Genomic DNA, 27730 nt, shown 5'->3' with positions numbered 1-27730 from the left:
ACGCGCTCCAGCGGTGCTTTTGGCGTATTTTAATGCGTCTGGACCAATCAGGACGCGCCGAGCACTTCGTCACGGCGAAATCGAAGTTGTTGTAGAGCGCGTGTGTGTGCGCGAGGAGAGGAGAGGTAAACTGGCCGGTAGATGCGAGAGAGAAGCGCGAGGCAGCGGAAAGAAATAGACGAACCGAGTGACTTCCTGTGGATATTTTCTCCCAGTTTAGTTTATTGGTCTTTAATGCACCAATTTGAATCGCTAAACACGAAAACAAGACGCACGTTTTCGACGGAATATCTCACTTAAATTCAAATTCCCAGATGGATGCTGCCAATGAAACATGACTTAGCCCTACCTCTTTGGATGAGAGCCTGTAGCGATGTTTAAACCTCTATGTGCATAGTTTCTTCATTACTCTATCGCCGTGGACTTATCAGTTTGCTTCAGTTTTGCTGTTGAAGGAGCATTTTTTTTTATCCGAGATGACGGAAATCAGCGAGAAGGAGAACGAACCACAAAACCGGGACCTGCACCGACAACAGGCAACCGTGCCCAGCCAACCTGAATCAAAGGTAACAGCACACCTGTGTATATTACAACAAACAACGAATAGATCATTGGTTATTGAAAAAAAAAAAAAAGAATATCTGATGATAATTTAAAGCACGGTTGATCTTTATTCTAGCTTTGGGTTCGTTTATGTTTAAGGAAAGTTTGACAAAGCTTGTTTTCTTTCTTTACGAGGCTAATTCTGTGTTGTCTGCAGGTCTTGCATAACAAGTCTAAGCCGCTTTAATTCTTTAACTACTCTGACCTTTAGGGCAGAGATTGCACGAAGGTGTGTGTGCTCTGTTGCATGTATAGTGAATGCACAGAATAGCAGAGACACCGACTCAAGAAAAGACAGTTTTCTTAAAGTACAATGATGAAATGAGCTCAGATAAAGACTATTATTGAGAATGAGATGCAGGAAGATGCTTTATGTTGATAGTGCATCTCAATTTATAGAAAGTATCCCACATATTTAGTGTGTACAATAAATAACAGTGTCCCAGCAGAGTTATGAGCCTGTACCTTTGGTGGTCTTGTATTTCCTTGCTCAGAAAACACATCATAAGACACTGGATGACTAACACCATAATTAACCTGGTAGGTGGGGTGACCCAGGTAAAAAGTGAGGTGCTGGGCTCCTGTTAATCCCCCATTCCTTCCCCTCTCTGTACAATTCATACATTTCTTCTGTTCTTTCTCCGCTAGAAAATTACCTGGATCCATAATTTTCTATGGGGCAATTTGACTGAACACATTCATTCAGGGATATGCAACATCTTGCATCTTGAGTTCATCTTGCGATCAATATCCCACATCACAAGCTATACAGTATATCTGCTGTCCACAATGTAAGGACAGAGATGGGGAAAGAAATGCTTCATGTTTTCTGCTTCAGCCACTTGGGATAGTCTGCAAAAGGAATATAAATTGATGAAACTTTAAGACTATTGTATATGATTTGTTATTATTGCCTCTGCTCTTCGCTTACGTTTAGCCTTATTTTAGTGTTATTACTTGTTTTAGTGTTTCTTTATCCATTGCTGGATTTTGTATTGTTTTGTTTGCAACAGTTTGTGTTGTCTTCTTGGTCAGGTCTCCTTTGCAAAAGAGGTTTCCAACCTGAATAGTACATGCCTGGTTATATAAAGGTTAAATAAAATATAAGGTGAAAATTAAACTAATTAAGGTCTATAATTAATCAGATTTGGCCTTAAGATTAGGAAGTAAAGCAAGACCCACCTGAAGGCCTTTATCTTGTCAGTTGTTATTATGCTTTAGTGGTGCATATTCTCAAATGAATACCCAATTAAATTAGCATAAATTTGACAGGTCTTGGGGCCCTGTAGTTCTGGGGCCCCAACTGATAATCCAGTTTTGGGTAGAAGTGTATAATAATCTTAGTCCAAATATGAAAGTATATTTTAAAAAATGATGAGCTTGTCATTTGGGATTGATCTTTGTATTTCTTACATGCAAACTTCAAACTGAGGATCTTTTGAGCAAATGATCATTTACCGCCTTGACCTAAATCTCCTGCAACACATTTATTTTTTAACATTTACAAATGAGTGTCAAGAACAGCCTTAATTGCAGCGGCTACAAATCACATTATGGCCGCCTTTTGTTGGTCATCACCACAGCGGCCTGGAACGAGCCTGGCGGGGCGGTACTCTTGTTCTTTCTATTTGAGTATAGACAACACAATGGATGGTGGGCGTTTAGGTGCTGCGTGAATTTATGAGCAAATCAGCTAGCAGATGTTTGCTGTGTCTAGCTAGGGGCTTGGTCATAACTCACACAAATGGCCGCCCAGACAAAACAGAACTGGGCGGAAACAATCCTCCAAGCTGCGTCAGCCATGTAGCTCTGTGTTTGCCAAGCCCCCGCTGGAAGAAGAAAAGAGGATGGTGAAGATTAAATGCGTGTTACAACTTGGTTTCGGTGAAATGTACCCTTCTCTTTTAGAGCAGTGTGCTCGAGGGTATCTCTAGAGCTCCACTCGTTTCTTCCTGTCACTCTCAATCTTCTCACTTCTGCGTATTGCTCTATTCATCCTGTAACATTATTCTCTCCCCTCTTCTGCCGTCATCTTTTTCTCTCTCTTGGTTCCTCTTAATGCTTCTCTCTGCAGTCTTTCTCATCTCTTCATCAACCCCTCCTTTATCTCTCCCTCTCTGTCTCCCCTACTGTCCCTCGGCTCTTAGAGTATTTATTACAGCACTAAGTGAGCCTACCAGCTTTCTGAAGTGCTTCTAATAGAGGCTGTGACAGTGAAGCAAATAGCTATTCCACCTCCACCTACGGGCAAGGTGATAGCTCCAAAAAAATATTATTATTCCACTCTAATCACTTGGAGCACATGCTGCTGAAGTGCCTCGCATTAAGTGAGGAATGGAGCTAAAAGAGGATGATGAGCGAAAGTTTGGGAAGACAAAACAAGCGTTAAGCTCCATGTTGTTCAGTGATGGAAGAAATGAGAGTCAGCCGCTACATAAAGTTTGATATTTACAAAAAGACAAGTGGATGTAAGTGCTGATAATGCAGGTGTGCTGCTGTGCTCCGGTCCACAGGGCCTTCACACGGCTCATCACATCTTCAGCCAACACAAAGACGTTTTTATGAGGTGAAATGATGGCAATGCTTTTTCTCTCCTTTTTGCCCTTCACACTCACTTCCCCAAGCTCTCCTCCTTCTGCTTTTCTTCTCACTAACTTCCTTATCAGCCTGCGCTCTCCTCTTCTCATCTAATTCAATTCTAGTTCTAGACTTACAGTATATATTTCCCATCTTTTTTTTTCTTCTATTGACTGTTTCCTATTTAAATGAAACCTGAAACGTGGTCTCACGTGTTTCCACCTGCACTTCACCTCTCTTTAAGTCCAACTTCTCTCATTCTTCCTTCCTTCCTTTCTTGCATCGTCTTCTTTCTTCACAGCTCTCTGCTTCCCTTTCTGAAGAGAGTGACCGGCTGGTGAAGGCTGCCTGAGCGCTTGAAAGAATAAGAGAGATTTAAAAATAGGATAGCCAGCGAGAGACATAGACAGAGAAAAAGAGGGGTACAGTACATGGATGTGAGAAACGCATGGAAGAGGAGATAAGAAACAGCAAAAGAGAAGAGAATGTCAAATTAAGCCAGACTGGAAAAGAAGATATGAGTGACAGTGAACAGATGTTTCTTCACGGTCTCTTTATTTGTCTGAGAATCATACAAGATCAAGGTTGCCAGTTCAGTCAGTTACTACAAACTACAGTTTATTGTTGATTAAGACTTCTCAATTTCCTACATTCCTTATCTTCAGTTTTAATTCTCAAACCATGCAAACATGAAAAACAGTCAAAATCCAATTTGTATGTTTTACAGCTCATGAAAGAAATCGTTATACCCAAGTATAGCTTTAAAATTAAAAATGGTGCTGTTTTTGTTCATTTCGAGAGAGTTTTCCTCTTGGTTAACTTCTGAATTCCTGCATCAATAGGTGAATAAACTCCCTTAATGAGCAAATGAGACTGCGGAGCTCTCCTAATGCGATTATATGTATGTAGATGACATTTTGGAACAAACTTTATTCTGCCTCCTTGTGTTTGTTTCCTCTCTATCGCTGTTGGCAGGAGGATACATCACTCAGTCAATTAACTTCTGACAAACTATGATATGTTTGTATTTCTCCTGCCAGAATGATTGACTTGCACCGCCGACCTTTGAAAAAAACTAGTCTGCACAGAAAACAGATGAAGGCTTGCAGATAGTCAGACGCACAGTGAAAGACAGATACTTACGGCGACAGAAAACTTGCAAAGGATAGAAGAAGAGAGGAACGACGTCAAGAATGAAACAAATTCATGAAAGAATACAAGCTGAGAGTTTTCAGTTTTCACCATGGCACCCTGCATGGATCCAGCTTTGACCCAGCACTGTTTTGATTAATGATGAAGTCATTGAATTACTGTCCTCGATTGAGTTCCGAAATGCTGCTGATCCAGCAGAGTGCCATGCAGTGTCAGGGTAAGAGTCGAGTCTGTTGGGGATAATAGACTTTGTTTAGTCCTTTGTTTAGTACTGACCTCAGGTTGCTGCTTCATTGACAGTGAACTTCTGAGGTTATTTTCTCTCTAAGAGGCAAAGTTGATGTAATGGAGTGGAAAAAATGCGTAGTTCTACTCTTCAGCTCTGAATAGCACACTCACCCTGATAACACCTGAAAAATGTGCACCTTTGACTGCAAGACTGAATGAATGATTAGTGCATAAACACAAATCATCACTCATTAAGAGCTTGTGTTGCTTAGCAACTAGGTTGTAACATGGTTATCTACTCCTCAAGAGCTCCCTGCTAGCACATAATTGTTAGAAAAATAACATTTACGCTTTAATTGTTTTTTGTACTTTGAGTCTCTCTTTCTCCGAGTGGTGGTTTATTAAATTGATTATAGAAAAAAATCTGCGTAGAAGAATTTCTCCGTTTACATTTATCCCTCATTTGCCTTTTAGTCAGTAAAGTAGGTTATGTTTTGAATACAGTATGGAAGATGATCTCATCTTGCACTCTGCACATCCCATTTTTTTCTCTCTACTCTCTGAAGTCAGGTCAAGTCAGTTTTTTTTGTATAGCCCAATATCCCAAATCCCAAATTTGCCTCAGAAGGCTTTACAATTTGTACAGTGTTACAGCACCTTTATCCTTAGACCCTTGATTTGGATAAGGAAATAATCCCTTTAACAGGGGAAAAATGGAACAAACCTCAGTTGACTGTGTGTGTGTAACATGAAGAGAAACACAGTGTGATAGTTGTTAACAGGGTAAATGGGCTGCTCAAATAAAAAAGAACCTGTAAATCTTGTAAATATGTATTTTATCCTGAAAATCATGTGTGTCAACCTTAAAGTGAAAATACCATCAAAACATAATCAACTTGTTCTTATTGAGCACCCCAATAAGTGTTCTTTTGCCATTGTGTGAACATCAAAGAGCTGTTGTGGCAGTCACCTACAGTAATGCAAGCTACAAAAGCTCCTTATGCAGTTAAGCCTTTTAAACGGCTGGATTTGGAAATGCAAGCTTCTTTTGCTGCACACTCGAGCGGGCAGAAGTATCCGCTAGCACGAGGCTCATGCATCACAGCCCTTCAAACAACAGCCACACACAGAGCTGTAAATGTGACAAGCAGAGGAGCATAAGTGAATAATTTACCTTAATTCACACCTTTTCTTCCATCCAAGATATTTACATCTAATATAAGAGGTTAGAGGGAAACCTCAGGCTCTTGAGGTTCACTTTAGGTTCCAATGTGGAAGATCCTTAAAATAAATGTTGTATTGCCAAGTTTGTAATTTCCTCGATATATAATCTTTATGATCTATAATCTTTAGTTATTAAGTTTTGACATGACAATGATTTGATATATAATACACTAAGTTCAGTGAGTCATGCTTGTAAAAAATTAAATGAGCCCCCCAAGCTGCTGTAACTATTTCACATAAAAGTAAATGCCACTACATCTGACTTTTAATAGTTGTTTTTTAAGGGAATTGACATTACTAACAATAGTCATCACTTCACCTCTCACAGGTGCTTTTTGGGAGCAGTGAAAGAATATTAAATGCATAATGCAAAAGTTATGTAAAAACCCTTAAAATCACTTTAATATATAGAGACAGAGGAAATCTATCAGTTCTTGCAATGAGAAAGCTGCAGTTAAACTGTCGGTTTTGTTCTGTTCCTGGAAGGTGTCAGTTTGTTCCAAGCCCAGCGACCAGCAATACAGCTTGTGCAGTGAAGCATTACAACTTTCCATTTGTACAAAAGGTCATTTCAGTAGGTGCACTTTTTTACCCAACAACGTTCAGCTGGAACAACGCCTAATGAGGTCATCTTTAATTCAAAACTCAGGTCACTAAAAGAAGAATGCCAAACTTAATTACGTGCCACTGAGTTTAGTAACGCCTTGAATATCATGAGCAGCTAGAGATGCGATGACAAACATGCAAGAGTCAGGCACTGTGGAGTCAGTTGTTCAACTGAGTCCCAGCTGCAGATCAGGCTTCTGCAGACGTGGCATGACAGGAGACCATCATAGATCTGGTTTTAGAAATAATACATGTGGCACTTTTCATAAAGAAACAAGAGAAATATGGAGATTTATATATTGTCAACCAAACTATTCAATAATATTGTAGGAATAAGATGAACTAATATTGGATTATTTAGTATATTTGGCCTGCTCATGTTTCATCAATCAATAGGCTGTTGGGTCTTATAATATACAGTATACAGCTGCATAATAGCCGTGCACAAGGACACAAAGACAGCTGTGGCACTGTTCAAGGATAACTAAGATGCCGGATCAAGGACAAAACAAGCATTTTTTTGTCCAAACTAGTTTTATAAATGTGGCATAGTAAGTGCTCATGCATATTTCTGTAACCTGTGTGTGCCACATGTACACAACTGTACCTAATTTTAGTGCAACATCACTTCATGGGTGGCTTCTATTTAAATAATTTTATAAATCTTTGACATACAATGTTCAGAAACTGATCCAGAAGATGAAGATACTGTGTTCAGTCGTCTTTCCTGAGGATTCCTAGATAACAAGGCTGGTCAAGAGTGTGTGTTGCATGGCCACAAACAAAACATCATTAATAAATGTAAAACCGTTAAACTTTAAGATCTGTGTTTCTTTTATGATGTGGTTCTTCAGCAGTCGCCTCACTGTATGACCTGTTATGGCGTGAAGCATGTAGAGTTCATTCAGGTACAGCGCTGAAGTCATGCTTGTACTGGCTGTCAACTGTTTCATACATGCTTCACAATCACTGGCTTATTCACAGGTGTGTCACTAGTAATGTCCAATCATTCATGTGGCACATCCACCACCCACATCTCCTTCTTATGTGGTATTTTTGGTGTTGTTAATTTAACTAAGATGTTCATGTATTTTTATTAGGGTCTTTGTTACTGCTCTGGTTCTTTGAGAGTAGAATCAGAGCCTATTCAGCCAAATCTAACTGTATTACCATTTGATATAAATGGTCGATTCTTTGACAGAAGTGTCTGACTGAAATTGCAGTTGTGCCTCAATCCTGAGTGTGCAATGGGACCTCTGTGTTGCATACTAGTGGCACAAGGATGACTTTTCGCCTTTCTCAGGCATCTCGCGTGAACAACCAACCCCCCACTTCTTAATCATTAATTTATCCAGGCATCCCTCACAACAGCCTATTTATAGAGGCCTTCACCGAACATCTCTACGCTCTGTGCTCATTTTCAAACGGACCAAAGAACAAAGCATAGACATCTGCTCTGTCTTCCCACTGTTCTGTTTGTCTGTCAGAGGGGTGATAAAGAAAGGCCTCTGTGCATTGTGGAGTTTTAAAAGACAAGGGGGGTTGATGGTGGTGGTGTGTTTTTACTCTATCTCTTCCTTCACTCTCTTACCATGTTCCTCTTCCTGTTTCTGTCTTCTGTTTTTCCTCACTCTCTTTGACTGCCCTCGTACTTTTCTCTTATTCCTTCCTTCATCTTCTTCTTCCTCCAACCGCAGTCTGTTCTAGTACACATCTACTCGCACTGTGATGAGCTAATTGCTGTCAGTAGTTCAGCGTGTGACGGGTCTCCAGTTCTGTGATCCATAAATAGACTTTTCAAACCCCTTACAGAGACAGACAAGAGTGCTATGGAGAAATATAGAGATTTGCATTCATTAGAGCTCTGCTTTTGATTCTGTTCTGTTTTCAGGGGAGGAAGTTACAGGGTGTAAGAAAACACAGTGAAGCTGATTTTATTTCCTCATATTTATGAACAGCAGCTATACTCAGAACCATGTGTACAAAATTTAAATACAAAGTCACATATACTATAGATTATAAAGATTGTGGCATGTGAGCTCCAGTTGCAAAGCTCAGGCAGTTGCAGTAATACAGAGCTGCAATGATTGGTCAATTAATCAATTAGTCAATCAACAGAAAATTAATCTGCAACTATTTTGATAATCAAGTTATCATTTTAGCCTTTCTTTTTAAGCAAATATGCCAACGTTTGCTGGTTTTAGCTTCTCAAATGTGATGGTTTAATGCTTTTTTTGGTCATCCATGATAGTAAGCTGATTATCTTTTGGTTTTGGACTGTTGATTGGACAAAATAAGTCTTTTAAAGATGTAAGCATCGACTCTTGGAAATTATAACACACATTTTCAGTATTTTCTGACATTTTATAGACAAAACAATGAATCGAGAAAATAATTGGTAGATAAATCGATAATGAAAATTAGTTAGTTGCAGACCTACAATAATATTTTCGTTGTAATAGTACTTGTACTTTGCACTGACAGTTAAGTTAATCTGAATACCTGTATGGGTTTAATGTTTCCCCTAAGAGACTTGCCTAACTATGTGAGGTTAAACCCTGGTTTTATGATCAGATCCCTCTAACAGTCTAATTGTCTCTGTAGGCTTTATCACACTGAATTTCGCACACTGGTTCAGCCAATGAGAGTGAGCCCACCAAACCCCTTTGGAAATGGTTGTATCTATGGCTGCTATGCAGTACTTTGAAACTACAGTCCATGGTTACAGTCAGAGGATTTGTGAAATAGAACTGACCTTGGTCCTGAAACAGTCAGATACATACTCTACTTAGCTAATAGTATTTGTAAAAAAAAGCAGGTGGACACCCAAACAATACAGCCATACGTGATTGTTGGACATCTCATTCCAAAACCGTGGGCATTAATCTGCTGCTATAACAGACTCCACTCGTCTGGGAAGGCTTTCCTCCAGATTTTGGCAGCAGGGATTTGCTCCCATTCAAGCACAAGAGTGTCAGTGAGGACAGGCACTGATGTTTGGCAATAAGACATTGCTCTATTAAACCCAAAGGTGTTTGATGGCATTGAGGTCCAGGGTCTGTGTAGGCCAATCAATCAATCAAACATTTTTTTTGTATAGCACCTTTCATACAGGTTAGTGCAATTCAAAGTGCTTTCAAATCACTGACATAGTCATATTGAAACAGGATGTGACCTCCCACCCGCCCCCCCCAAACGGTTACCACAAAGTTGGAGGCACACTGTTATACACTAATAAAAGATCATTGTATGCTGTAGCATTATGATGGCCTTTAATTGGCAGGCTAATGGACACCAACCTACTGGTCTACATACTTTTAACTATATATCATACTTCTTTAACTGTTTAACACTTTTTCTGAAATATTTCATTGCTTAAACTTAACGGGATATAATAAAAGGGATTTTGTAGAAATAGTAAATACTGAATAATAGGTCTTTAGATAAACTGTATAAAAACACCCACTTAACCAATGTTTATTCATTGTTTTCATTCATACAGGTCTGTAGATGGTATAGATTTCGATGTGAATTGAATAGAGGAAACAGATGGAACCTGCTCATGTCAATATGGTAATTTGGAGCACCCCACTTTCATGATTACTCAACCCTGTAAAACTACTTACAAAATTAATTTTGCATTAAACTAGCCAGTATTCTTTAATCTCCATTTTAGCCTTGGTTTAATCCCTGTTTCTGTGTTTCTTTAATCTTTGTAAAAGCTCAGGGAGGTGTTTTAAGCTATTAATTGTATCTGTCATGTGTTGCCCGGTTTGTGCTTGAAGAAGTTGTTCCTTTTCCCTTGGAATTGAAGCAAAGACCGGCCTTCACCACAGATAAGATTAACAAAGTCAGGCAACTTAAAACATCTTATGGAGAGGAACATCCATTACTGAGTGGGCCACCAGTCGAGCCAAGAAACGGCCATTAAGGAAAGCATGGACTCAGCTCCCTGTAGGAAACATTTATGAGAGGCACTCACTAATGGGTCAACAGAGAGAACTCTTTTCATCACTCAAACTAATTGGCATCTGTGAATCTGTGGCTTAAAGAAGAAAAAGAGGAACCTGCTCGATGCTATTGATTGAATTTTCTGCGGAGGAGTGCAGATGGGTGATACAGTGGCTTTCAGAGGCATGATGAGGATGCTACCTCCTCAAACATGATTTTTTTGCAGAGAAACACTATTTGCTACATCGCTACAAGAAAAGATATGTTAATGCCACAAAATATACAAAAGTTAATGGTTCTGCTGACTAAAGAAAAGCAGACACTCTCCATGAATCCAGAAATAAATAAACATGTACAACATTGAAGTTTGAGGCAGGTCTACAAAACAGTGTTTGCTGCCCAGTCACTAACATAGACAGCTAATGAGCTCTGTGTAAATTGAGGAGGTACTCTTCAGTCTCTATTTCATCCTTGCCCTCATTCTGCAGGCCATTCCCTTGATGTATGAGTCCACAGCAGTTATTATTATTTCCATATATTGGATCCCATCACTCCTGAGTCCCAGTAATTGTTTGTCCCCTTTATGTTCCCCTTTATCAGGGCTGGACTGGCAACAAAAAGCAGCACGGGAATTGGCTGTCCAGAGGCCCCAATTTGATACGGCAAATTCAAACTGACACAACATGTTTGTATCAAACCTCTCCCTTTCTGACTCTGCAACTGAATTTTTCAGATGACCAGTATTTTGTTGTATTCAATCAGTAAGACCATATAAGAGTGCAAAACATACCTATGCTTCAATTACTTTTAAACTTTATTGTTCAGTGGCACACATACCTGTCTCCATAGAGAAAGACTGCAAAGACTTCTTCAAAACTTTCCCTGTCTGACTATTGTTGTACTCATTAAATTCATGATGAATATTCCAACCGTGACATAGGCAAATACATATGCGGTGTATTATGCTACGTACTTGCCATCAATTTTGTAATGCAACAATAAATAACTTGAATGAAGTAGTCCAACCCGATCATATGAATGATGTATTGTGTTCTACTTCACTTCACAGACACACAATAACATTTAATAGTGCACACACACCTCTAATTGGATCTGTGCTGGTTTCTGCTCCCTCCTCCTCCTTTCCCTTTCCTGTTCAGAGCCATGTTCACCTGCTTGTTCAGATTGTAGAGTAAGTATATAACAAATCATTTTTATTGCTGGGCAATAAAATCAAAATCAAATATTATATTCCTCATAGGTTATGATTCGAAAAAGAATTGATGAGTAATCTAAAAGAAAATTATCTAATTTACATGTTTATTTGACCCATTTACAGTGGAAGTTGATGACCATTTTTTTCAACACTTTAGAGAAATTTAGTGTAAACTTTTCTAAACGTTTTAGCACTGAGTCTGACTAGTTAAACCTTGAAAGTGGTCAGACCTGCAGCGGGACCCCAGCATTGAAACCCTTGTTCTTTAGTTCACTTAGCTAGTTCACAGCACATGTAAGCATGACAAAGCACCTGCTCCCTGCTCACTACTCTTTGATGTTTCTACCTCTTCGCCACTGTCTTCATCATCACCCACAGACTGCTTAAATAAGTCTGTTATCTTAGCACACTTTGCGGCGTCAGCCAGTAATATCTTTTTTCTTTACTTGGCGCACCTTCTCTGCGCCACCAGCCGCGGGTTTTCTCTTTCTATCCATGTTTCGGCAGCGATTGCAAGATATTTTTAATGTTTGCTAGATACTAACTGCCCAAGTGCTAGATACTTTGAGTTTCAGTTGTGATGGCAACTGGTACCTGCTATTAGAGATTGCACCGCCATGTCACTGCAGCTAAGATGACCTATTGAATATTTGTATATATGTTATCTAATGCTGGGGTTGGGAAAAAAATACCAGCCCTCAGAAGACCGACCCACCAGAAAAATTTGTGAAATTCCCAACGGCCAGTCCTCATCTGCCCTTTATTGTGGTCGAAAACACTGGATGGCAAGCAGGCGGGAAGCGGGGGCGGGCAGTGTCAAAGATAAACACAGTGTTTGCAGTGCATCACTGACAGCATCAAATGCAAAGGTGCAGGCCGCTCAATAAAACTAATCAAAGGTGAATTTTAAGGGGTATTGACTCGCAGGGATTCGCAAGGGATGGCAAATTTGTGATCTAAGGAAAGGTGGGAAAAAAGCTGAACATGGAAGATCAGAAGCCAGCCTAGCAGGGCAAGGACAGGCAGAGGGTAGAGCTAACAGGCTGTATTTTAACAGACTGATTTTTTTCAAACACTGCACATCCCCTCAAGCTGAACACTTTTTTGTTATTTCAAAGGTCATTCATGTTGTTCCTATTTTAAATTGTCACTTCAGGACTTTATAGCACCCTGAAAATTTGGAAGTGTTTTTCTATACCTTCAAAAAGTCATGACTAAATAAGCAATTTAAAGTTAGGAAATTGACATCCCTGGCTGTTATTTAATAAAAGTCCTGCCAACTACACCTGTCGAGTTGCTAAAACGTGATTGGTGCATAGAAGTATGTGACACTGACTTTCTCCACCTGAGCTCAGACCTACTTCAAACTACTGAGAGCTAAAGGCAAGAGCACAAATATACAGTTACCTCTTGTGAAATAACCAGAACTACTCTAACTTTTGCAAAATGTTTTGTGATCGTATAGGACCCCGTCTTTCAGAGAAAAACTGATTGAGAAAATGGGTTTTCAAGACCTTTCAGATTTTTTCAAACACAGTTCTCTTGGCACTTGTTGTAATTTGTCATGTTCTTCATTGTAGAAATTCACCTAAACTACTTCTTCTTCACTTTTTTTTTCAGCTTCAGCGACTGAAGCGCTCCTTGTCCTTCAAATCGGTCATGCGCAGCAAGAGCATGGACAACTTTTTCCAGCGCAGCAACGGAGACACTCGCCCACCCTCCGCTCTTATTACCACGCCTCCACCTGCGCCATCTCTTCCCCCCTTCTCTGAGTCTCCCCTGGCCTACGAGCGATCTCCCTCCCTTTCCCCATCTATCAGTCCCAACCCATCATTGTCATCACACTCACCTTCCATCAGTCCTTCATTGTCAAAGTCTCAGGCCCTGCCGATGCAGCCAGTCAAGACACACTGTTTCCAGGAGCACGTCTTCCGTAGGCCTGCCAACTGCCAGCGATGCAAACACATGATCCAAGGTAGGTAATTGTGCCAGTTACTTTAAGAACAGTGTATTTGTGGTTGTGCCTGGATGGAGTAACCCAGAATTAGTAAAATTCACTATATTTTCCTTTTTTAAATGCATATTGTCAGTGGTTTCTTTGTTACTTCCATCACTTGAAGATGTAGGTGTCTCAAAATGCAGAAATCAGTGGCTAAATTTACGTACATTTCAGCACTGTGCAAAGATATCAGTCAAAATTAGCTTTGTGTAACAACAGATTTAAAGGGCAAGTTCACCCAAACCACAAATAAACCTATTTTCTCACTTAACCCCTCGTAGTATCAAGCCATGCAGATAGTTTTGGGTTTATTTGCACAGGATTTGGACATCTCTGCTCCTGGGACTTCTGCCACTTTGCCCAATATAACGAAGCTGAATTGTGTTGGTGCTTCTCAAAGGATTACTGCAGATCATTATGCAGGATAATCCACAAATCTCACTGTGGACAGTTAGCAACAAGATTATTCCCTCAGCAGAAAATGTTCCCAATGAAAATTATTGACAGCAACAACTGCGATCCAATCTTCTGTTCCATTAACATACCTCCACCGGGAGTTGTATCGGCTTTTTCTACAATTGGTATGTGGACATTTCTCAGTTGCACCGTTCATAAAACCAAATCTGTTGGACAGGTCAGCTCACTTTCTAGAATTTTTAGCCACCAGTAAAAAATCGGTATGGTCAGTTACATCCTGCAAATTGTAATAAAATTGAACTGCTTATGCTTTATGTGTAACTGATTCCAGGAACATAGTTTATAACCAGTTTTATAACAGGAAAATTGACTTTGAAAGACACGTCAACTTATATCATGGTTTATTTTGTCTCATGACATCACTTTTGACAAATTGGATTATTTTATTCCGAACATGTTGAAATAACAAAATAAAATATATTGGCAATGAAGCAAACTTTCAGTAAGCCACACAAATAATAACCTCTCAATGTTCGTTTGTCCACACTGGATTTTTAGCTCTTAAAATTACTGTAACAAAGCCATTGGCATTATGATGATTATGTACAGGGCCCATATTCTGAAATTCCTGATACTGGCAAACTGCAAAGGCCTTCTTTAGGGCTTACTATGATTCATTGGTGTAGCCGATATGCTCTAAATTAGACTTCCGGGTGTTTCCGGGTGTTAAAACCTCACTGTTTTTTTTTTTATACAGATTTATTGATGTCTTTGTGTTAACTGTGAAGTATGTCTGTATCATTTGGTTTTATGACTAGTATAACTCATTGTGACACTGGCTTTAGAACGATCTACACAAATAAACCACAATTTTGCCCAAATTAATTTGCTGAAATACATTTTGGTAAATGCTGTAGAATTTCTGTATTGTTCAAAGACAATGCATTGTAAATTTGCTATCAGTCACAAAATATCTTTGGAGTGTGGAAGCTTGTTTCTAAACATCTAAACTGTCACCCACATTACTTTTTTCAGCATTTTAAACTGAATAGATAATGAAGTGAAAATGAAATAGTGATTCAGTCTGATTATCAGGTCAGAAAAGTGGAGCAGCTCTCATCTTTTTTATTGTAAAAATAACTACAATTGCAAGCCCTCCAAGACAACCAAAGAATAGACAACCAAAGTGGCTTGTAAATGCAAATAAGCAGAAACAGGAAAGTAAAATGCAAATTTGCAATAATTAGACATTTTTTACTCTCAGTATATACAGTAGTTAAAACCATACTGGACAGACCACACCGTCATAAACAGTAGTTTCTTTCTGCTTGCAAGACATTGCTTTTATACTTAAAACACAAGTTACTGGTGTTTGCAGTGGGTGTGTTTGCTATAACCTGTTTATAACAGGACAGCTGTTTTCAGTCTGCCAAGATGTCTGTGTGATATAATGGATGTCGGTGTCCATGCAGGGAACTCCAAGCAGGGGCTGCGTTGTAAAGCCTGTAAGGTGGCGGCCCACCTCTGGTGCTCATCGGAGCTCTCCCAGCAGCCCTGTATTGGCAAGGTAAGATCATTTCAGTCTGACTTATCATTAAGTCTCACTACCACACACTATGCACCTTATGTGGCTAATAGTTACACCTAACTGCCCACATAAAATAAAACACAAAGTTTCGGCCTGGCACTTGGCCGGCACAGAAATGATAGCCAGCTTTCAGGAGTTATTTGGTCATCTCCGGTGTGAAGTTCTGTCTCAGATGCTTCTCCAAAGTCTGGCTGGATTTGCAACATGGTCAATGAGACAGTAGTGACATACAAGTACTTGCTGATAACCAACTATTAGTATTAGGCCTAATAGTATTTCTAATAATAATGATTTACGTCAAATGCACTACATTAACCTCACTGATCATTCAATTTTTCTGATCTGCCTCTTGCTTTTTTCTCTTGATAGTGAAGCATTTAGTCACTTTATTTAAAATAGTGACCATATTTTATGATCATGTGTGGGTATTATAGTTTAATTATATTTTCATTCTTCTGAAATCTGTCACTAACTTGTAGAAGGGAGCATTGTCACCATTGAGGAGACCACTTTTGATTGGACAAATTTCTCAGTCACAGGATTAGTGTACTGGTCAGTTTGGCTTTATATTAATTGATATAGTCACCGCTCTTTCAGAGGTTTGTGCAACTTAACCACATTTCTCAATTGCTTTGCTCAGTTACTGCAGTTCCCTCCCAGTAGTAAAAACCCCAGTAGTCAGGCTTAGCATAGGCAATTTTTTTTTTACATAGGTAATTATATTTTGTGCATTTATTCAAGTAATTTACTGGAAATGCATGAATTCTATGTAGGCCAGAGACTAACACAGACTGCATTGTGTCAGCAGAATTAAACAGCATCTGGATGCTGTAATTGTCTCTCTCAGTCAGTTGGCATAGCCTTTAGTCCTTGTAATATGCTTAGCCTCAAAGCCCCCTTCTTGTTAAAAGAGGATAAAGCCCTTTTCAAACCAGCGGAGACAAAAAGGTAGTGGTTATAAATGGAATGTGAATTGACCAGGGCTTTGCAGAGTAGACTAAGACACTGGCAGATGTGTGAAAGGGAAGCAGTGGGATAGAATAATCTTCCAACTATAAATACCATAAGAGGAACAAAAACTGAGGAGGATGATACTGATAAAGTTTCAGCGGCCAGGTCCCAACATTTTTTCACTCAGCCTTTTTGTCCTTACTCTCGCCTGTGTTACTCCTCTCACATAACGCCCTCCTCTCTTCCTCTCTCTTGTCTGGGTGCTACATTTCCTTCCTCCCCTCTCAACTCTGTTGGAAAATCAATATCTCCCTGTACCAGCTGGTCTGGCTAATTCAGTGTGAAATTCAGTGTGTTTGAGGCACACACAATCCCTCGAGGATATGACACGGCAGGCTCTCGCCAAGCCTTCGGCAATGTCCTTTTCGATCACTGCACACTCATCAAAGCAAGTATTAGGCATTAAACAGAAACTGGATGGAGTTCGAGGCTACTTCTTATACATCTACGAATCAAGGTCCGGGATTCACGGACTCTCGACTAAATTGAAGTTACAGCATTGCACAAAGCTTTTGAGTACAAATAAGTTGTTGTGGAATTTTAGTAAAAGCACTGCAACTGCTCATTTTATAGCAAAGTGATTGTACACATTTGAACTTTAATGGAAATGCAGAATGTAGAGCTGATTTTGAGCAACATGCTGATTAAAAAAAAAAAACCCGTCAGAAATAGTCAGACAACAGCATGATAGAATAAATCTAATCCTTGTGATGGGAGGGGAAACTTGATTTGTTGAGTAGAAGTGCCAGTCAAACTCCTGGGTTGACTTCAGGCCAGACAGAGTAGCAATGTTTTTGCTGCAGGGAGGAAAAAGCAAACTGATCGCTAGCACCAGAGTTCAGTGAAAAGCAGGAGGAGCGGACCATCTTGATGTGACTAAGGCACAGCTTGTGCAAGCTCGTGTTTATGTAAATTAGTACAATAACAGACAAAAAGAGTATATTGATGGCTGCACTTCTGGCTCGCTTTCAGCCCATTTGCCGAGTGCATCCATATATGACCACTAGCTTTAAAATATCCCCAGAATCCAGCAGCTTTAAATTACTTTGGAATCATGACAACCTTTTGATAATCAAAGTTAATTAAACTTAAAGATGTATTACAGTTTGATAAAGCTGAGCACTGCATTAAATAATTGCCTCTGCAGGGATGCTATACACACTCATCCTCAGCAGACTTTGTGTGAGTCTCCTCTGTTACATCCCAGAGGTCAGAGTCTAATCTTGCTTTCTGTGAATCTCAACCGAGCAAAGTGAAATATCAGCTTGTCTCTTGACTTAAATTTCAAGATTGTCCAGTCACGCTGCACAGGCACCACTGCCGATACCTTGACATATAATTTGTCTGGTTGGTGTTTTGCTATGTGAGGTGAAAGGGAAGATTCAAGGTTCCTGATGATGAGGAAATAATTTAACTAGCTCCACTTCTGAGCACAACAGCTTGTTTCAAATTGGAGCACTGGCAGAGGAGTTGAAGGCAATTGTCTCTCATAATTAGCGTAATCCGGCAGCAAGCAAAGCATTTGCCAAGTTTGTTTACATCTTTTATTTTGTTTGTCACAAAGTGCTTCACAGGAAACGCAGGACACACATAGATTAAAACAAGGATAATGAAAGTAATATTCAGGAAAAAAAAAATCAACACAGATTCAAAGACACTTGGCCAGAGCTTTATGTCTTGTCGTCTTTACACAGATATGTATACTAGTGAGCACCTGTGGGATTTTCTAAATGGGTAGAAATGCTTTAATGTAATAACTTCTCATGTTATGATGGCATCAAATCACATTTTGAATTAATAAGGGGTTTCCAAAATATTACTAATCCTTATTATCATTGCATCATTAGTTAAAAATATGTTACAACTCTTATGAAATCAATATAGCGTCATTTCAGTGTTTAAGAAGTTAAGTTTGTGTTCCTTAAGCAAAGAAATAAAGAAGAGATTCTGGGCAAATTCTTATCTGTCAGTCCTGAAAGCAGTCAGAACATTCCTTCCATACCTTAAAGTGATATTTCACTTTTGGATGACTTTTGTACTTTGCAGAAGGTCTGCTCTCACCAGATCTGTCAAATTGTCACGGCAGTCATTTTGATTTATTTCCTTTTATATAAATGTATTACTTTACTTCAACTATCAGACATTGTTGATGAAAAGCATGCAAAATGTTCAAAAATGTAAATGTTGCACTCAAGTGAAACGTCTCCATTCGTTGACAGTGATATATCATGACGCAGCATACGTGTGAAATACTTTTTATGTAAAGTAATAGAAACATTTCCTGAGGTCAGTCTGGGTGAAAAAGTGGCAAGTTTTAACATGACGGATATTTTGCCTCCGTAGTAATACGCGGTCCTGAAAATGCTGTTTTATCTTATTTATATAATTAAATGAAGCGCAGTGATTAAATGCTGCTGAATTCAAGCAGCAGGGAAGCTGAAAAAGAGCTTTTAATACACTTTCTCATGGCATGTTATTTTCAGCATATATCACTTGGACAAGATAAAAAAAAGATGCTGAGATGAAATAAAACCGGTTTCTATTCAGAGAACATAGAACAGATTCATCACAGCTCCTCTGTCAAAAACAGGACTTTGTAATGTTATCTATTAGACTGATGAGTCATGTACTGTAGCTAAACATATTTCTCAGGCTAAATAAAGAAACAAAATCAGATATCAAAGGTTGTACGTTACCTTATCTGCATTGGTTGATCATCCCCAGTCTGACAGTGACAGGCCTTTGTGGTGCTTAAACACTTGGACCATGTAGATAAATTTGCTGAAAGGGAGATGAGACAAAGTTTAGTCATGCTTCATTAGGCATACAGCAGTGCTGGGGGAAATTTCTTTGAAGACTCACCCTTAAAACTCTTGGTGAGTGTATCATTTCCACTGACAGTGGACAATAACACAGTAATAGATCGTAACGGCTGATCTTACTTACGTCTATCAATATGGAAAAGTATGTCAAAGGCATTTTTTTTGCTTCTGTCAAACTGTCTTTTAGGGGGAAAATACTGAACTACAACCTCATTCATCATAATTTCTCTTCTTCCTCCTGCTGTCCATATACTGTGGGCTCAGATGAAAAAACTAAAACTCAGCTTGACATAAAAATGAGCAAAGTAGTCCCTGCTGTCCCTATTTATTTCTTTCCTTTTCAACTATACTACATTAGCAATTGAACTTCAATGCTTGGCAGATGTGTGACATTCATTATAGCGTAGCAAAGAGTAAAGTAATGGGGGTCAAGCTGGAGAATAGGCATTAGTGTTTGCACTCAACAGATGTCAGCATTTGTATTGTTTAACCACGGCCTTAATCTTCTCCGAACCTCAAAGCATACATTAATATACAGTACCAGTCAAAAGTTTGGACACACTTTCTCATTTAGGAGAATAGGAAAGTGTGTCCAAACCTTTGACTGGTACTGTACATGCACAGAAAATGTAGAACTATGTGAATAAATGAAACATGTTGTTTGTCAATGTGTACAAAATGAGACTGTAAAAGCCTTCAGCTTCTTACCTCTCTTGCACTTTTTGTATGCACATTATATATTTATAGTGCAGTATTTTTAACGTGCAAATAAACTAAAAATAGATCAAATAAATCATGTATTTGAATGGACTGGTTGAGACTCAGAAGAAAAATATAATCCATGTGCCCACATTTTTCCCAAAATGTGTTTATAGTGCAAAATACCTGCATCAAAGTAATATGGTAGAGATTTCAGTTTAGCTGAAAAACCTTTTCAGCTACTCAGCTTTCATCACACAAACTGAAGCCCCACCTTCCCCAGATAAAATCACACAGGTATTGTCTTACAGCAAAACATCTGCCCTTTTTTGCCTTTTTCCGCCTCAAGTAACATTTCTCCTTCCCCTGTTCTCCCCAACCTGTCCTCTTGCCTCTCTATCTCCCCGTCTCTCTGTCGGCCTGTCAGACAGGAGCTTTTAAGAGAAACTTCAGCTCTCCTCTGCTGACCAGCGATACACTGGGTGTGGTCAGAGAGGCTCCTGCTGCCCAGGGTGAGTGATGGATCCACTGGTTGATTTATTACAGCATCAAACAACTGGATTCTCAGGATGACTAATCACCGTGTCTGTGGCCTTCAGCTATTGATGTCTGACAGGCCTCTGTATGTATGTGTGTGTGTTTCAATATAGTGTCAGCTATAAAACTGCACATATGTTTCTCTGTTCCATCTCGTCTGGCTGTGTAGAGGCGGGTAATGGCATTGTTGACCCTGTGTATGAGGCACTGCGCTATGGGACGTCGCTGGCTCAGATGAGTCGCTCCAGCTTCAGCAGTATCTCAGAGTCGCCCTGTCATGAGGTATAAAACACACACACATAAAAAATACACAGACACATAAAACACACAGACAGCTCCAGTCATTCATATAAATTCATGCTGACTATAATCATACTAAGAATATTGTTGACATTGCTGGCTGCAAACATCTCTTTATTACAGGAAGAAAAAGTGCAAGACAAACTAGAGAACCAGCCTATAGCTGAAGAGGAATCCATCCCAGGAAGTAAGTCCATTTGTTTGCAGCTTTGAAGATGAATCCCACCATTACATACTCTTTCATTGTTCACTGATTGCCTTTATTTGTTATGGTCAGTGCATTCAAGGTGAGTTGTGGTCAAGAGTTGCAAATTATAGATTCCGTTAACCTGCCTCATCTATTCCTATTTTAGTATCAATTTCCTATATTTTCTCAGACTTTTGAAAACTGAAAAAATGTTGGTTTACTAGTTTTCTAGTCAAAATAAGTCGATTTAGAAAGATCAATGCCAGTTGTCCAAATCACAAAAAAGGTATTGAGGTTGTTGGATTATGCCACCAGTAAGCAGATCCAGAAAGATGTAAGCTGTGGCTGCATTGCATTCTGGTCTAGCGAGGCAGATGTTAGTGGAGTCATTTGTATCTCCACCTTTTTCTACAGTTCATTTCCCCTTGATATTTGTTGGACATCAGAGCAAATTGATAAATCTCGAAAGACGTTTTGATTCTGAAGGACTGAAAACACAGTTACAGTTTCTCTATTTATCTGCTGTTAAATGTCAGTTTGTTTGAGCCACAACTAAAACAATGCAATTGGTCTGAAATTTAGATCATAAATTGTGAAACCGTCCTCCAAAAGCCTTTATAACATTTCAGAAAAAACAGTCTGGGTATTGGGTATCTGGGAAAATTACAGGAAACCTTATTTTATAGGGTATACATTTTATTTCCATGGCAGTTTAGTACAGATGTTGAGCTTCTCTCCACAATGTGAGATGTTTGTTGTAAAGGAACATTACAAGCTAAATGTTGGACTGTTAAAGAACTACATTAATCCAAGATACAGCACACTATAGCCGGTGTGTGGGAGTGTGTGTGTTCTCTACCCAGAACGTTCCCTCTCGGTCTTTAGTCCCAGGAGAAGGGATCATCTCTGTTTGTACTGCTGCCACTTCACAGTAAATGACCTTGGCTTCGGCCTTCCTTCTGTTTGCCGCAAAGTGACAAGACCTCTTCTCTGTATCCCTCCCTTTTCTTTCTTTCTCTTGAACCCACACTCTTTCCTCCCTCTCCTCCTCTGTTGTACACGTGACATTTCTTGTTCTCACACATACTGTCTTTCCCTCTCTTTTTCTTCTCTCTCTCTCTCTCTTTCTCTCTCTCTCTCCTTTTGTGTCTGTCTCTCCAGTGCTCACCCCTCCTGAAAGCGAGAAGGCTGATTCAGAAGACAGGGTCAGCCTGAAGGTGTGTAGTCAGCATTTCTATCTTCTTTCAGCTTGTTTTTCTTGGCACAGCTGCACTCTGTCAGTCCCCTTCAAACTCTCCATCCTTTTCACTTAGTTTCAGATTTCCATATAAGGGACATACAGAAAATACTCTTCATATTTCTCTCTATTTTTCTTTATTTCAGACTCCCAAGCGGGTAGAGGTTCACCCCATCCACACCTATGTGGCTCTCTACAAGTTCTTGCCTCAGGAGAAGAATGACTTGGAACTGCAGTCAGTCCAGCACATTTCTTTATATACTGTGTATTTGTGTGTGTGTGTGTATGAGGGTAATCAGGTGGGAGAGAGGAAGTGTGTACCTAGCCAAACTTTCACTGACACTCACAGACCATCTGCCTCCTCAGCGGGATGATCATAGGGGGTTGTAGGGTTCGGGTTGGGAGGAGGAGGGGAGCGTACTGGGAGGCCTGGAAGGACAAACAGCTGCGTTGAGTGTGTGACAGAAAAAAAAGAGTCTTTGTATGTTAGTAGGTGCAGGAAACTGCTGAGTGGTATGACACCCACCAGTAATCTGGAGGATGCGTCTGTGCATGAAGACAGCACCGAGGTATCTCTTCATGTGGACAAAGCGGTCCACACTCAGCAGAAAAATAACAAATTTCCTTGTGACATTTACAGTAGTATACATAAAACAAGATAGAACAAGAAAAATGTTATAGCAACATCAACGATGCAGTGATAAAAGCTGCTGTACATGAACAATGTAGCCTGATTTTCCAACTTAAATGACTGAAATGGTTAGCTACATAGATAGGTAATGGATGAATGATGAAATAGCTAAAAGTAATCAATAAATACTAGAAAAGAGGCCCAGAAATAGCTAAATGTATCATATATGGTTGAAATAGTTAGCTAATAGAACAGATAGTTAAGTAAATGTGTAGGATATTGTTGAAATAGTTAGCTAAATGTATCAAGCAGTTGAAATATTTAGCTAAAAATAACATATGGTTGAAATAGCTAAATGTATCAGGTATAGTTGACATAGTTAGCTAAATGTACCAAACTGTTGAAATATTTAGCTAACATAAATAGTTGAAATAGCTTAATGTATCGGATATGGTAGAAATAGTATTAATACATTACTTGATATAAATATGCTTTTTATGGCATTAATCGTTACATTTGACTGTCCACTCACTTCTTGTAATGTAACTATGATATTTTCCTGTGAGGGGAAAAGTTTGACATTTTCCAGAATAAGTTTGCTTTTGTGCCGAGAGTTAGATGAGAAAATAGTCTCGTGTGTGTACACTAAATAGGAAGCAAAGAGTGAGCTTAGCATAGCATAAAGACTAGAAGCTGGGAGAAACAGCAAGCCAGAACATTTCAGATGGTCATTTGGGATTGGGAATGCTCATAAATGCTTAAATAATCATGTACAGTACAGTTTTCTCTGCAAGCACTTTGTCTGAATGTTTTTGCTCCAGGCCTGGCGATAGAGTTCAAGTCACAGATGACTCCAATGAAGACTGGTGGAAGGTGAGCAATGAAAAGAATCCATTTAACATTTATTCTTTTTTGTTTTCTCTCATTTAATTCTTCCTACTAAGCCATTGCTAAGCTGAATATGGAATAGATAATACGAACATGTGGCCTTCACTTAGGCAGTCACAGAATCAGTTGACTCATCCATTCAAAGCAGATCCGTGCAGAGACAGTAAAGACTAAAGAGCTGGCGGGTGTGCTTGAAGGACAGCAGGTGTGGGTGTTAGCGGAGCTAGTTAGCATGAAGAGGAAAAGAGGAATGAGGCAGATTGCAGTCAGTGTTTAATAAGGCAGCTGAAAATCTTAACCTTCACCTGCCGAAGGACAGATGGGTCTTTACATAAACAAAACACCTGGGAAAAGGACCAAGTTATTCACTTCAATAAACAGGCTGTAGAGTATCCATATTTGCACAGGTAATATTACTGGTATAAATGAACTAAAAAATTACATTAAACAATAAGAATTTTGTCAGATTGATTGTTTTTTTGTTTGTTTTTTAGTTCAAATCTGATTATTTGAGAAGAATAAAACAAATTTCCATTTAACTGTCTAGTTTACTGTTGGACAGTTCAAACTGAAATGCTTATGGTAACAAAGTTTGCACCCTGTAATGGGTGTGATTTAAATGTCAAAATACATACATATTTTTTAATAGATAACTGACAATTACACCCAGAGAAATGTAGTGCCATTTCTGTGTAACATGCCTTTGCTTAACGTGGAAGAACCAACTTCTCATGTGACTCCAGCCCCTACAGGCTTTGTACGCCTTTGGACAGAGTCTCTAAAGAGAATAATGGGGGATTAGGGCTCCGCAAATACAGATGCTTTTTGGTCTGATGTTGCTAATTAGGGAACAAAAGCAGTCTTTATTTTCATTTTTCTGCTAATTGTGATAGTTTATTCAAATTCAGTTTTGTTACTGTGAAATAAATGTGATGCATATTCAGGCAAATGGTCCAGTAAACAAAAACACACAAAGAATCTAATTATATAAAGTGGGACAAGGACTGCATTAGCTGCCTGTGTCATGTTTTTCCTGTTTGTGTTGAAATGCAAGCAAGCAGAGTAGTTTCTTGTCAAAAATGAAGCACATTGTGGGTCATTCCATAGGGGATGAATTTCACTCAAACTAAGAGAAGTCCCGTACTTCTTCCATTCTGTACCATGATTCGAAACGAGACGTTATGGGCCGTTTCTTTTTCCATTCTAATCAGCTCAAAACTGTCCAGAAAATATCTATTTATATCTGTCAAAGACTAACAGTGTGTTTGTGTATGTGTGCGTGTTTGCTTGTGTTTACCAGGGGAAAAGCAGAGACAAGGTGGGATTTTTCCCGGCCAACTTTGTGCAGCGGGTCCGCCCCAGTGAGCGGGTGTGGAAGGTCACGGCTGGTTTCCACGGCAACCGAGACAAAGGCGAGATGACTGTGAAAGAGGCCCAGGTGAACACGCATAAAATACACACAGTTTATCACTCTCTCTCTCCGTCTCTCTCTCTCTCCTTCTCTCACACACACACACACACTGAATACATTAAAAAATGTATGCAAATTCATGCAGAAAACTGCTGAGATTACAGAGGACAGCATGTTATGGCTTCCAGTGCAGCTCACTTTTAGCCTCAGTCCAAAAACTCTCTCACATTACTGAATGTCATTTGCCCCTCCTCTGGCTCCCCTACTCCCCTCTAACCCCCCCCTCACAGATCTGTGTGGGGAAGAATGAAGAGACTGACGGTTTTCTCCGGCTCAGCAGCGGGAAGAAGAGAGGCTTGGTCCCTGTAAAGTGTCTGCTAGAAATATGATGGCGGCTCTCCTTGACCCCCTCAGTTTGATAATAAAGTTCACGATAACGGAGGAACACTCAGGAGCGTTTACCCGAAACCTCACTGACCGCCACCCACCTCCACCCCTCCAAAAGTGAATTGACAGCTTGAGTGGATGATAGCTCTGCCCACGACTTCGCTTTTTTAATGCAGACGGGTTTTAAAGGTTAAGACATAAAGGAGGGGACTTCTTTAGAGTTCTTTAGAGCTACTTTTCTTGTAGCATAACTTTGCTTTGTGTGGTTTTATACACACTCACAACACAAATGTAGCATCACGTTGAAGAGGATAGTGTGCAGGAAGTCTGGCTACCTCACTTGGCCATCTGTCTGCGAAAAATGGGAGAGGACTACATTACTGTGATGTCAAGGCCTACAGAATTTGGGGGACTTTTTGAGCAAACTGTCTTAATTTCATTATATGTGTAGTGATAACAAGGCATAAGAGATTGTGAATGATTGTAGATGTTTATCGTAGTTGCTTGTGCAAACACTTTTTGGTTGTTTTTTTTTTTTCCAAACCTCTGAAAATGGATTTGATTTAGTAGATTTGATGCAGGAGGTAAATCACTTTTGTACTGTATGCGCAGACTGCTCACAAAATGCACACGTCTGCTGTAGTGCTATGAATCCATGATGTACATATATGTCACTCCTGCTCTGACTAGAAAATGATTCAGGTACTACATTATGTCTATGTAAAAATTTAAAAAAACGAAGTCTTCTCTGCTACATCTTGGTCAAATGAAAGTCATAACACACATACACACACATAGAAAAAACGCACTCTGGGGTTTCTTTATTTCAAACTGCTCTCCAGTGATTAGATTACGGTGTATTGATGCTCTTCACAGCTCCGATGTGACAAATGCTTTGTGTGCACCTCGGGGAGCTTCTCTCTCAGTATGCCCTTCAATCACACAACTCTCTGCACACACAGATTTTTATAGTTCACTCTGTTCCATATACTGTAACTCTTAAAATCAACCGCTAGAATCTGCTTCCTGTCATTATATTCTCAGCGTTGTTTATCTGTATGTAATGTCCTGTAATATTCGCTGTCATATCCGGTTGTGCGCTACGACGTGAGGATGATGTGCTGTCTAGAGTTTCAGAAACGCTTGCTTTTTCTTCCATGGGAAGAGCAGAGCAGGGATATAATCCAGGATGATTGAAAAACCAAACTCAGTGTTGTTGTTTGTCAAAAAAAGTCAAACTTTCAGTCTCTCAGAGGGTCATGTACCAAACTCTGGCTGTCGAAAATTTACAGGATTTTTGATTAAAGGCTACCGTTTCTCTCAGCACACATGATTACTTTTTAAGTAACTCTGAGCGACTGTTATTGTTGCTCTAATTAAAGGTGATGAAAGGCAAAATCACCTAATACAATTTGATTTGTTGCTATGTCATTACAAACCATAAGGTGGTGACAAACTGCCTTTGTTGCAGCAATAACTGTAAATAAAAATATGACAGTATTTGTAAATAGCCTTATAAAGATACTGTATATATTGGCTCTAAATAGCACTCTGACCAACAGGTTTGCAGCTGTCCAGGAGCCAATTAAGGGCATTAACTTCACAATAATAATAAATTACAGGAGATTATTGTTTATTGTCCCACTTACATATGTATGCATCTCTTTGCTCAATTAACATCTAGCCCAATCAGCACAAATCTTTTCAAATACTATGCACAACAGTTCTAGTCACTCACTTTATTTTGTACTCAACTTATTTCCAGCGTAGCCACGTGCGTCTGTGTATATCTGTGCTTCTGCAGTTTGGATAAAGATTTGAATTTGGACTCCGGCTTTGGGAGCATAGCAGCTTTTACAAAGTGCTCATCTTGGATCAGTCTGTACCACGCTAATCCTTAACATTACCATCACTGACTAGAACCAGGATTGGCTCAGGATTAGTATTATCCAGGTGAATTCCAGCTCTCACCGTAATGCACACTATCAGGATAGTTCTCTGCATGGCTAGCAGCCCTGTGATCCTCACATCTCTCAATAAAGTCAGATGAACTCTCAAA

The 27730-nt window shown here is 39.4% G+C and overlaps 1 protein-coding gene and 1 long non-coding RNA gene across 2 annotated transcripts; one reads left to right on the top strand and one right to left on the bottom strand.

The window, feature by feature from the left end:
• LOC122971613 (SH3 and cysteine-rich domain-containing protein 2-like) lies at positions 1 to 27730 on the top strand. The gene is made up of 11 exons (XM_044338344.1): positions 1 to 566; positions 13178 to 13532; positions 15446 to 15540; positions 20521 to 20605; positions 20800 to 20912; positions 21054 to 21117; positions 22279 to 22334; positions 22501 to 22589; positions 23807 to 23858; positions 25174 to 25311; positions 25575 to 27730. The coding sequence occupies exons 1-11, from the start codon at positions 477 to 479 to the stop codon at positions 25671 to 25673; spliced, it is 1236 nt and encodes a 411-aa protein (XP_044194279.1). The 5' UTR covers positions 1 to 476; the 3' UTR covers positions 25674 to 27730.
• LOC122971615 lies at positions 20828 to 25253 on the bottom strand. Its single transcript, XR_006399531.1, has 4 exons — positions 25171 to 25253; positions 22881 to 22978; positions 22676 to 22783; positions 20828 to 20902 (listed from the first exon to the last, which is right to left on the bottom strand). It is a non-coding gene; the product is annotated as an uncharacterized LOC122971615 (long non-coding RNA).

The sequence above is a fragment of the Thunnus albacares genome, chromosome 20, assembly GCF_914725855.1.
Source record: "Thunnus albacares chromosome 20, fThuAlb1.1, whole genome shotgun sequence".
Classification (NCBI taxonomy): Eukaryota; Metazoa; Chordata; class Actinopteri; order Scombriformes; family Scombridae; genus Thunnus; species Thunnus albacares.
This window is presented reverse-complemented; position numbering and strand designations above follow the sequence as displayed.

Bases quoted from the DNA above. Each gene is read 5' to 3' on its own strand.
- LOC122971613 (XM_044338344.1), top strand. From the start codon at position 477: ATGACGGAAATCAGCGAGAAGGAGAACGAACCACAAAACCGGGACCTG. The intron at 15,541-20,520 runs GTAAGATCATTT...TCGGCCTGTCAG, and splicing joins AGCAGCCCTGTATTGGCAAG to ACAGGAGCTTTTAAGAGAAA. The intron at 20,606-20,799 runs GTGAGTGATGGA...CTGGCTGTGTAG, and splicing joins AGAGGCTCCTGCTGCCCAGG to AGGCGGGTAATGGCATTGTT.